Here is a 12,177-nt window from a genome sequence, read left to right as displayed (position 1 = left end):
GACGGGATAAAAAGCACAGCAAACATACTTTTTTTCTTTCTTTCTTTTTTTTATTGCTAGTTGTTCATTACACATTTAGGAAAATCAAGGTCAATGGAATTTTGTCAGTGTCACACAAACATATAAAAGACATATAACAGAAACATTGAAGGTTAAATGTATATTTTTGTTTTGTTTTATGTTTTAGGACAGGTTATTCGTGTTGCACAAACAGAAGGAGAAATTACAGAACATGGGAAGTCATTCCACTTCTTTACATTTGAATAGTTCATGTGACCACAGTGTTCAATTCCCTTCCAGTTGTCTGGCTGTTGTGGACACCAGTGGACAAACCGAACTGCACAACCATCAGACCACATCCATCTGCCTTCTTTATGAAGGTCACTCAGACCAATCCATGTGATTCCCTCAGTGTGGTCAAAGTTCTTAATTAAGGTTCTGACAAAGTTCTCTTCCTCCTGGCTGTGGATAGAAACCAGGTTGGCTCCCTGTGACACACAGTAGAGCTCTGCATCAGCCCAGCTCATATGTGCGGCGACATATTTGTAGCAGCGGCCATTGAAACTGTACCAGAACATGGGGCAGTTTCCATGCAGTAGTTGAACTCTGTGGTCATCTGAAGAAGACACAGACACAGTTAGGATCAAGTGAAAAAGTACGAGTTAAAGAGATCGTGTTTTTGCAGAAATAAAGCTGGTCAGCTCTGGTATTTCAAGGGTGACACCTGGTGACAGACTGTTTTCTTTGGTCTAGTTTTCAAGCCTTCACATCTTCATTGTTAAAGCCCTGAACTATTCAGAGAAGATTGGTTACATGTCTGTCATTTACAGATCAATGCTACAAATAACTGCCACAGTGAAAGTTGAAATGACTGTTACTGTACATGGCTTCACTTTGTAAGAAGTCTATTATCTAACTTTAATCTTACTTATTTATGGTGCCAAAATGAAAGATGAAAGTCTGCCCATCAATGTGAAAGTTAAAATACACAGAGAAGAAAGTGGGGCTTATTATGGTTATTAGCAGGTCTTTATCATAACTCTATGATTTAGCAGAAACCATCTGGTATGGGAAGAAAAGAAATCCATATTATAATCCTACACTAATACTTTTTGGATAACACTACCTGCTGAAACAAAAAACATCAGAAACATAAGGAAAACATAGAATGGTTACGAAGTAAAACATAGAATGGTTACCAAGTTGGAGCTTCATTTTATTGCCATCAGACGGAGACTCAGAAGGAGCACCCAGAGCCGGACCAAACAAGAAGAGGAGCAAGATCATGTTGGAGCTTTAAGTCTCAAAGTGTGATGAGGAGCTGCTGAAGCTTCTTTGTACAGGATTCGAGGCTGCTTTCTTTTATAGCTGCCAGAGAGGGTGTTTTCACTGCTGGTGTGACATCACTGGCCAGCTGGACCAAAATTATACACTGTAAACAACACTAAACATAAGCCAGAAAAAAAAAAAAATTCCAAAGAGATTAACAAAGGTTGTTTGTTTTTTGTTGTGTAGCGTATATTTATTGTACAATAAAGGTGTTATATGCATGATGACTAATCAAACCTAACTGACTAAACACAAGCCAGTAAAAAGGTAAAATTTCACACGTGCCTGTTTTTACTGTGCAATTATATTCTATTGTGTCATAAAAGGAATCGGTTACTAAAACAGATCAGACCAGAGCATCTACAGGAAGAGAAAAGAAAAAAACTCCTCAGCTCCTCTAGTAAACAGAGAGAGAACAAACTCCCCCGATGCAGCCCGATTTCTTTCTTTCTTTTTCTTTCTTAGAAAGAGAAGTAAATACAGTGTGAACTGCCAGCCATCTGAGATCTTCACAGACAGTGCTGTATGACTATGGAATTATATTTATGTCATAACAAGCACACAGCAAAAAATAATCTGAAAAAATAATTTCTGTTCATAATGAGAAGCATGCATCATTCCTAAGAAAAATGTAAATAGTTCTTTAGTCAGTTGAGTAAACTTAATTTGTAAACTTACATAAAAATATGACATGTGCTTATGTTGCTGCCTGTGAAACAGCTGTACACGTCTGGCTGCAGAGATCCACTCACTGTGGGTTCAGGAAACAATGAAACAATTACACTGTAAAACCCTCCACTAGGGTACATTAAATCACATCACTACTGATGTGTGGCATAAGTAGACATAAGTAGAACAAACAAGATGATGGTTTCTGTCACACTGACAGAACTGATGTGCACTGCTCAGGTGGGATCGAGATCCTAAGTCTGAACCTTTGGCACTGAAGATGAACACAAGAGCCTCCAATAACTTGGGAGTAACACTTAAAACCTGTAATGTAAAATGTAAACTTAGATGATTTTTTTGTTTGTTTTTTCATTTTCAGCATATGAATAACACCAAGATAATGTGTAACTTAACACGGATATAAAACTAGAACAGAGTATCTAACATGTTAGGCTGACTGTGCAGACAAACGTGTGTTTGGATTCTGGCCAACTCCTCTTCCTCCTCACTGTGGATAGACACCAGGTTGGCTCGCTGTGACTCACAGTAGAGCTCTGCATCAGCCCAGCTCATGTGTGTGGCCACATATTTGTAGCAGCGCCGATTGAAGCTGTACCAGAACAGGGGACAGCTTCCTTGCAGTAGTTTAACTCTGTGGTCATCTGAAGAAGACACAGCAGCCAGAACTTGATGAAAAAGTAAGAATGAAAGAGATCATGTTTTTGTTAGTGTGACAGACTTTTTTCTTTGATATTCTTCAGAGATGGTGCATCAGACAAGCACTTCAGCACAGTTGACACTGTGGAAGTTAAAACATGCAGAGAAGTAAGCTGTATCTTATTATGTTTACCAGCAAGTCATAATCATAACACTACAGTATAGTAGAATCCATCTGACATTGGTAAAAGAAATGTATGCTTCAATCCAACATCAAGAATTTTGTATCATTGACTGCTGAAACAAAAGATATAGAAGCATGAACAATATGTTCTTTGAGTGAAAAAACAAAAGACACAAATAAAGGAAAAAGTAGAGAAAAGAGGGCTTACCAATATATGGGACAGTTACCAAGTTTAAGCTTCACTAAATGGTACTACTGGTGCTGCTTAGGCTTCACTGTACAGGATGTTCATATTTCTGAATTCAAAGTTGTCTTATGTAGCTCCCTGAGAGGGTGTTTTTACTGCTGGTGTGACATCATTTGCCACATGGACATAGCAGTAACATTTTCTTGGGACTTCCAGGAGAACGTGACTGTTTTTGCTGTAATTGTATATTTATGGTATGGTATATACTTCCCTACATTAAAGAGCATTAGCTCTCTTTTTAAAATAGGTTTTTCTATCAAATGTAATAAGTGAGAGTTTTGTTCTTTCCTCTGCTTGCATTTATAAATGCGATTCTACACAGCAAAATCTCCAGTGTCAAATTAACACTAGAGAGTGTCTATATGGGTCCACACCTCTGAGTGTTAAATACAACACTGTTGAGTGTTAAATTAACACTTTTGACAGTGTTATATGTTTAGAAGTAACCTAGTCAGTTTTGAAGATTAACAATGGCTAACACTGAGCAGTGCTGATTTTCTAACACTGGAATATTTCTAACATTTTGAGTTATTTTCCAGCGTCCGCTGTACACTGTGTGGGAAGAAAACTTCTTTCTACAGCGAAAAATTCAACTTCAAATGTGAGCAAGCACATAGCACGCCACCACAGGAATGTGAAATTAACAGAGAAACCCCCGGATCCCCCCACTGACATGAACGCTGGGGCACCGGGCAATCCTCCAATGGCCCCGCTCCAGGTAAACATGTGAAAACTGATTTAAGACTTGAATCTTTATTTTATCTATTTTTTTGCTTTGTTTTACTTACATCTATTTGAAAAGTGAGTGTAAACACAAAAATGATTTCATTTTATATGCTGGAATAAGCAGAAAATAGGTTTAAATGTTAAACAAATTTCTTCGAGTTAAAGACTGTTGCATATAATTTAATTTTAATCAGTAATTAGTAACTAATTACTAATTACTACTAATTACTAATAACTATTTTTAAGTAACTTGACCAACACTGATAATGATAGAAACAGAAATATACCAACAAGTTAAGAGAGTGATGGAATGAAGAAAATGAGAGAGACATGAGGACATCAGGAAATGCAGAGGATTAGTAAGGAGGGAGTGAGGGCAGCTACACTGTTCCAAAAAATAGTAATGCCAAAGTATTTTACTGTGTAGTTTACAGTTGTGTACTGTTTTTCTAGAATATCATTACATTTACATAAGTAGACTGTGATCTGACACGTCACATGTAAAACAACATAACATCACTGTAAATGTAATAAAACACAATTTACTTGTTTGTTAAATATATTTTGTTGTACATATGCATATTTAGATAGTAAAAATACATCCAGGAATGTCTCCCATCATGCCTTGGGACATGTGCTGCTGTTTAGATGTTCTTGTTTTATTGTTTATGGTTACGTTACTTTAAACTGTTATCTTGAATGTTGTGTTTACGCCGTGGTGCAGCGTCACTGACAGTTGTTGTTTTGTAGAGAGCGTGCTGTACCATGAGTGACTTCTGTTGTGCTGTTGTTGAACCTTGAGGCATACTGTAGCACTGCAAGTGTTTTATTAAGGAGCTCCCCCTACCAGCTTGGGGTTAAATAACAAGCTCAATCTCTCTCTGTGAGCTTCTTTGTTTAGCTTTCTCTGCATGCCACAATGTAAAACATTGCATGGACACGCTGTGCTAATTATATATTTTGAAAAAGAAATGTAGAGGTAGGAATTGCAATTAATATAAATAACATGACGCTAAGCATCGGCCAATGAATGTGAACTAACAACAAGGTCGCGGGTAACGCTGCGACCGTAGGAAAAAACCCTAATATGAAGGTATTTTACTGTGCATTTTACAGTAATGTTCTGTTCTTGTAGAATATCATTAAAGTTACGTAAATAGACTTTGACTTCACATTTTGAATGTAAATTAACGTTAAATCACTGTAATGTAAGTCTGTGAAGGTTCTCAGTCATCCAGGTCATCGTAGTCAAAGGAGCTTGCAAAGAAAAGCGTCTGGACTTCTTTAAGTTGCTTGAAGACGTTTCACCTCTCATCCGAGAAGCTTCTTCAGTTCTAAGGTCAAATGGTGGAGAGTCCCAGATATAAACCTAGTGGGAGTGTCCCCCCACAGAGGGACAAAAGGACCCTCTAATGATCCTCTAGTCGCCTGAGCCAAGGTGTGAAACTGGGTGTGGGTCCCAATCAGCCAGAGTTTCGGGTGAGTTCATTGTGAAACCTGGCCCCACCTTATCATGCGAATTCCTGAGGTCAGATGGCCCAGGATGTGAGTGGGCGTTAAGGCGTCTGGGAAGGGATCTCAAAACTGGATTATAGATGGCAGAGAGTTGGTGTCGTAAACCCCCGCCTCTGTTCAAAGATGGTCGCTCACAGTGGACATAGATGGCTTCTTTCACTCCTCTTTCAAACCATCTGTCCTCTCTGTCCAAAATGTGAACATTGGCATCCTCAAAAGAATGTCCTTTATCCTTAAGATGCAGATGGACTGCTGAGTCTTGTCCTGTGGAGGTGGCTCCTCTGTGTTGTGCCATGCGCTTGTGTTCACAATGAGCTCACCCGAAACTCTGGCTGATTGGGACCCACGCCCAGTTTCACACCTTGGCTCAGGCGATTAGAGGATCATCAGGGGGTCCTTTTGTCCCTCTGTGGGGGGTTACTCCCACTAGGTTTATATCTGGGACTCTCCACCATTTGACCTTAGAACTGAAGAAGCTTCTCGGATGAGAGGTGAAACGTCTTCAAGCAACTTAAAGAAGTCCAGACGCTTGTCTTTGCAAGCTTCTTTGACCACTGTAATGTAATACAACATAATTGTCATGATTATTAAATGTATCTGTCTGTACATATGCATATTTAGATTAAAATATATTCACAAATGTATCATGATCCCACAAATATCTGTCCATTATTTGAAAGATTGAACTGTTGAATTCAAATGTAATGCTATGGAAAAGTATATAACATGATCCCTATAAGCTTGTGTTACATCACATTAGTATTATTATTGTTGCTAGTTAGGCCGTTCGTGGCTCAAGAGTTGGCAGTTCGCCTTGTGATCAGAACATTGCCAGTTCGAGCCCTGGCTCAGACACTCTCCGTTGTTGTATCCGTGGTCAGGACTCTTCACCTACCGCCTACTAGTGATGGCCAAAGGGGCCGATGGTGCGATATGGCAGCCTCGCCTCTGTCAGTCTATCCCAGGGCATGCAGTCAATTATTATTCAAACCAACTGTTAACTGTATATTTCTGTACATTTACGTATTATGATTCATATTTCCACATTCATTGACCTTGTTTATAGGTAATTTCATTGTTTGATCGCGCAAAAATGTTCCTAATTTAATGTCTAAAAGCACTTGGAAAAGGCAGAATCCCATGTCAAATTAGCGCAACAAGCTGTATTTTTATGGGACAGTTATTTTCTGTTATTTTCTGGTCGTATTTTGGTGCCCCAGCTGCTGGAATATTACCTTTTTTAAAGATGTTTTTTGTATCAGTGTAGTGGAAAGGCAGCTGGTCCAGATGACATAACTGTGGAGGTAGGGAGTTTTTAAGGAAATAGTGCAGTGGGCAGAAAGGAAATGGAAAAGGTAAAGATATGATTTGTGAAACAGCAAAGAAGAAACTGATGAAACTCCAGTCTTCCCTTCCATAAATTTTGAGATGAAAATGATGAGTAAATATTTCCTTCGAGTGCAGCTGCCAGTGGTTAATATGAAAATCAAGATTAGTGGAATTTTGAGACTGTCACACAAACACACAAAAGACAGATAGCATAAACAGTGCAGGTTTAATGTACAATTAGGTATCACAGTGTTCATTTGTTCCATCGTTGTCTGGTTGTCCTGCATGCCAGTAGACAAAACTCACTGCACACCCATTAGACAACATCCATCTGCCTTCTTTATGGAGGTCACTCAGTCCAATCCAGTTGTATCGCTCAGCATGGTCAAAGGGATATTAGCTTTCATTGCTGGATTGTTGTGTGACTCGGATTGCCTGGATCCGTCCCTGTTTACCCTGAGAGGATTCCTTGTCATGAGCAGAGATGGGCAGTAACGCTGCTCATCTCAGTAACTCAGTAACAGTAACGCGTTACGCGTTACTGTAATCCGATTACTTTTTTCAAGTAACAAGTAAAGTAAGGGATTACTATTGCAAAAACGGTAATTAGATTACCGTTACTTTCCCATAGGAACACTGCGTTACTGCGTTACTAAAACCGTGATTTTTTTGCGAGAATGTCTCATGACAGTGATGTAAGCAAGTGCGACGTTTGTGACAACAGCTGTGTGCAGATCAACAATGGATCATATATCGAGTACGGAAGAGAGTATGAGCGTGCAGCGTTTAAAGCGCGGAAGTACTGACCTTACTTTAAGTTTGATTCCATAAAAAGTGACAAAAACATTAGCGTCCATCGTGCGTGGGAAGAAAACTTCTTTTTAGAGCGAAAAAAACCCCCTAAACTTCCAAGTAAGCAGCTACGACGTAATGAGAAACTCACAGAGAAACTCGCGGATTCTTCCACTGACCGCTGCAGCACACCTGCACCAGGGTAAACCTCCGCCTACCCCACTCCTGCTTTACAGGTGAAAATAGAGCAAAAGGACCGCTGAGTCTTTGACTTTATTTATTTTCTGCTGTGTTTTACTTGCATCTATTTGAAAGACTGAGTGTAAACACACACATAAAAAAATATTTTATGTGCTGGAATGTGCAGAAAATAGGTTTAAATATTCAACTAATTTCTTCAAGTCAGAGAATGGTGCATATAATTTAAATTTTGCTTGATGGATAAAGTCAAAAGATTAAAACTAATAAAAAAAGTTTAAAAAAAAAAGACTTTTCCATTTGATTACATTTTGTATGATGGATTATGCAGAAAAAGTAGAATTGGGATGAAAGATCTATCGCTTTATCACCTCTTCAGGTTGTAAATTGTGTTTTTAAAAAGTAACTAAGTAATTAATTACTTTTGAAAATAAGTAATCAGTAAAGTAACAGGATTACTTTTTTGGGGAAGTAATCATTAATTAGTTACTGATTACTTTTTTCAAGTAACTTGACCAACACTGGTCGTGAGTGATTGGAGAGTGGCTGGCAGCAAGCAGTGAGTGACCGAAGAGGAAGGAGTGTTTTCCCCCTGTCCTCCCCACCTTGGATCCCCTGGAGCCCATACTCCTGTCACCTTTGTATATAGCACTATTCCCCGAACTGTCTGTACACACACCTGGTGAAAAGTGTAGTAAATGCCACTGTGATCTTCTCAAGTTCAAGAGTCCTGCGTGTGAGTCCTCAGTGAACCGTGACACTGAATATCAGATAAGCATGTCTGCACAGTTGACACTGTGAAACATGCAGAGAAGTAAGCTGCTCTTATTGTGTTTATAAGCAGTCTTTATAATAACTCTACGGTACAGTAGAACCCATCTGACATGGGGAAAACATTTGTGTTACAATCCAGCACCAAGAATTTTGTATCACTGACTGCTGAAACATAACAAGCAGAAAATCCTGGAGTGTTTGACTAAAATGTAATTAAAATATAAAAAAAAAAAACCCCCACACAAATAAAGTTAAAATACAAGAAGGGAGGGAAGAGTCAGAATATAGGATGGTTACCAAGTTGTAGCTTCACTTCACTGCCATCAGAAGGAGACTCAGAAGGAGCACCCAGAGCCAGACTGAACAAGAAGAGGAGCAAGATCATGTTGGAGCTTTAAGTCTCAAAGTGTGATGAAGAGCTGCTGAAGCTTCTTTGTACAGGATTTCTGCAGAGAGTTTGTCCTGCTTTCTTTTATAGCTGCCTGAGAGGGTGTTTTCACTAATCACTGTGATATCATTGGCCAAATGGAACAAAACTCTCCACAGTAAACATCACTAACACCGGGCAGTAAACACCATCAGATTCTAAAGAAATTAATAATTGCTGAACAGCCACGTCCTCCTGGCAGACTCAGAAGAACGGGACTGTATTTGCTGTAATTCTGCATTCATGATGTGATCAAAGGCCTTTTCAGCATAATGATTAAACAAATATGGAAGGTCAGAGTTGTAACAGGAAGAGAGCAGCTCACAAGCTCTACTTACTGCTCTAATAAACAAAGACTGAAAAAATTCTCAACATTAAAGAGGACTCCGCACCCAGAGTCGCCCAAACAAGAAGAGGAGCAAGATCATGTTGAAGCTTTAAGTCTAGAAAACTAGAGCTATAAAACTAGAACAGAGTATTTAACATGTTATTTGTCATACACAAATGCTTCCAACAACGCTCATCGTAATGGATGTAAAAGTAAGACACCTGATAATTAAAGCATCTGACATCAGGACCTTTTTCTTCTGCTGCACTCAAGTGGCCATAATGTTCATAACAGGTACTTAAATTCCAGCTGTGAAGATTCAAATTTGTAAACATTAATACTTCAAAAAACAACTGAAAAACATTTTCTGAGTTACTGTTTTGTGAATGTTGTTAAGTCTCATTAAGCTGACTGTGCAGACAAACGTGTGCTTGGATTCTGGCCACTCTGTCATGCACCGGTTACTTTTATCATATTTTGATAGCAGGGTGTGTTAGAGACACTGGCTCTAATGTCCTCTAAGCACTGATTTGCTGAACTGCAGCCTTTGTCTTCAGGGAAAACATTGTGCACCTTTTCTCACCTTTTTGAAGATTTTTAGTTTTTCTGGAGCTATTAAGTGTGTGTAGTGTGAAAGCAAGAGTGCCCCCCCCCCAAAAAAGAAACATGACTTAACCTGGCTGCATATTATACAATAGTCTGTTCATACACATAACTACACAATAGAGGTACTGATCATTAAATTTCATGTTTTGTTAGTAACGTCTTTGTTTGTTTGTTTTTATCTTGGAAAGACCTCAGAAAGCTTCTGTAACTAAAAGCACAGTGAGCATGTAGAATATTATTATTATATAATCCGAATCCTTTTCAGAACATGTTTGTTACCAAAAATCATTTTACATTCTTATTATAAATTATCACTCAGTTTTGAGCTCATCAGGAGGTGTGTAAATTTATTAGTATGACTGATTAGGCATTCATGTTAAAGTTCAGTGATTTGCTATTTATATACAGACATAAACGTTTACATTGCTTTCTGTATCGTGCCACATGCATGTCACCATAGCATGTCCTTGCTGAATTAGTATCTTAATTTCTAAGCACAGACTTTGTGCTTTAAACAAACAGAGGCACAACTAGAAGAACATGGCCAGTCATTCCACTGCTTAATTGTACGATAGTTTCTTGTAACACAGTCTTCATTTCCTCTATTGTTTGGCTCGCCTTTTTTCCAGTTAAAAAAGTCTACCACAGAGCCATCAGACCACATCCATCTGCCCTCTCTGTGGATGTCACTGAGTCCAATCCAGGTGGCCCTCTCATCAGGGTCGGAGTTCCTGATCAAGGATCTGACAAAGTTATCTTCCTCCATGTTGTGAATAGACACCAGGTGGGCTCCCTGTGACAAACAGTAGAACTCTGCATCAGACCAGCTCTTTGGTGTAGCTACATACTTATAGCAGCGGCCGTTGAAGCTCCACCAATACGTGGGACAGTTTCCATGCTGCAGCTTCACTGCTCGGTCATCTGAAAAAGACAGAAACAAGAAGAGGAAAAAGATCATGATTTGTTTTTTAGTGACAGAAGAAACCTGATCTGTACTGCTAATATCCTAAAGGTGAGACCTGGTGTCAGGCTGCTTTTCTCTATGTACTTCAGGGAATACAAAGAAACATTACATATTAGCTTCACTGCATCAGCTCCCTGCTAAATCCAGATTAAAATTAAGAATCCACCTCCTCATATACAGTGTATTAAATACTCAGGCTACGTCTTATTTTAAGAGCAATGGAGTGCTTTGCTCTCAGACTGCTGGTTTACTTGTGGTTTTGAGGTTAATTAAAAGTAGAATGGGAGGCAGAGCCTTCCGCTTTAAGCCTCCTCTAATGTGTAATCAGCCATTTTGGATTAAGGACACAGATAATCAATAATCTACTTTTAATATGAAGCTTTTCTTTTTGATGAGGCCTAAAGTTCCACCAGTCACAGCAAATGGCTGCTCCTGTCTGAGCCTGGTTCTGCTGGAGGTTTGAAACGTGGAACCAAATTAATGCATCTATCCCCAATTATACTAACACAAATTTATCCTGAGCAAAACAAAACAAGAAACATGATAAAGGTGCATTTAAAATCTATTATTTGCTAAATAATATTAAAAAGACAAAAACAAAAAAGAAAACCCCCACAAAAAATAAACTACAATGAGTAAATGAAGGAAAAGAGGAGCCAGAATGTGGGACAGTTACCAAGTTGTAGCTTCACTTCATTGTCATCAGAAGGAGACTCAGAAGGAGCACCCAGAGCCAGACCGAGCAGGAAGGGGAGCAAGATCATGTTGGAGCTTTAAGTCTCAAAGTGTGATGAGGAGCTGCTGAAGCTTCTTTGTACAGGATGTTCAGATTTCTGCAGAGAGGTGGAGCTGCTTTCTTTTATAGCTGCCTGAGAGGGTGTTTTCACTGATCACTTGTGATATCATTGGCCAAATGGAACAAAACTCTCCACTGTAAACATCACTAACACCGGCCAGTAAACACCATCAGATTGTAAAGAAATTAATAATTGCTGAACAGCCACGTCCTCCTGGCAGACTCAGAAGAACGTGACTGTATTTGCTGTAATTCTGCATTTATGATGTTATCAAAGTCCTTTTCAGTATAATGATTAAACAAATATGGAAGGTCAGAGTTGTAACAGGAAGAGGAGCAAGATCATGTTGGAGCTTTAAGTCTCAAAGTGTGATGAGGAGCTGCTGAAGCTTCTTTGTACAGGATGTTCAGATTTCTGCAGAGAGTTGGTCCTGCTTTCTTTTATAGCTGCCTGAGAGGGTGTTTTCACCCCACTGTAAACAATAACACTAAAAATGAGCCAGAAAAATACATCAAATTCCAATGAACTGAGCTGATGTGTAATTTATGTTTATGGTACCACAAAGCTATATCAGCATAATGATTAATCAAACAGGGTGAATCAGATCTCTAACAGGAAGGACCAAATAGAAACTC

At 38.9% G+C, this 12,177-nt stretch overlaps 2 protein-coding genes across 2 annotated transcripts; both read right to left on the bottom strand.

Moving 5' to 3' along the window:
• Positions 1–176: 176 nt before the first annotated feature.
• On the bottom strand, positions 177–1,287 carry LOC113014832 (lactose-binding lectin l-2-like). Its single transcript, XM_026156585.1, has 2 exons — positions 1,200–1,287; positions 177–616 (listed from the first exon to the last, which is right to left on the bottom strand). The coding sequence occupies exons 1-2, from the start codon at positions 1,285–1,287 to the stop codon at positions 177–179; spliced, it is 528 nt and encodes a 175-aa protein (XP_026012370.1).
• Positions 1,288–10,271: 8,984 nt separating this feature from the next.
• LOC113014175 (ladderlectin-like) lies at positions 10,272–11,509 on the bottom strand. The gene is made up of 2 exons (XM_026155534.1): positions 11,422–11,509; positions 10,272–10,702 (listed from the first exon to the last, which is right to left on the bottom strand). Exons 1-2 carry the CDS (start codon positions 11,507–11,509, stop codon positions 10,272–10,274), a joined length of 519 nt encoding a protein of 172 aa, XP_026011319.1.
• Between the last annotated feature and the right edge of the window lie 668 nt (positions 11,510–12,177).

This window comes from Astatotilapia calliptera, chromosome 22 (genome assembly GCF_900246225.1).
Source record: "Astatotilapia calliptera chromosome 22, fAstCal1.2, whole genome shotgun sequence".
NCBI classification, from domain to species: Eukaryota; Metazoa; Chordata; class Actinopteri; order Cichliformes; family Cichlidae; genus Astatotilapia; species Astatotilapia calliptera.
This window is presented reverse-complemented; position numbering and strand designations above follow the sequence as displayed.

What these genes read in the sequence shown, in the direction of transcription:
- LOC113014832 (XM_026156585.1), bottom strand. Translation starts at nt 1,287, where the DNA reads ATGATCTTGCTCCTCTTCTTGTTTGGTCCGGCTCTGGGTGCTCCTTCT. An exon ending in TAAAATGAAGCTCCAACTTG is followed by an intron (nt 617 to 1,199) that starts GTAACCATTCTA and finishes TGTCTTCTTCAG; the next exon opens with ATGACCACAGAGTTCAACTA.
- LOC113014175 (XM_026155534.1), bottom strand. Translation starts at nt 11,509, where the DNA reads ATGATCTTGCTCCCCTTCCTGCTCGGTCTGGCTCTGGGTGCTCCTTCT. An exon ending in TGAAGTGAAGCTACAACTTG is followed by an intron (nt 10,703 to 11,421) that starts GTAACTGTCCCA and finishes TGTCTTTTTCAG; the next exon opens with ATGACCGAGCAGTGAAGCTG.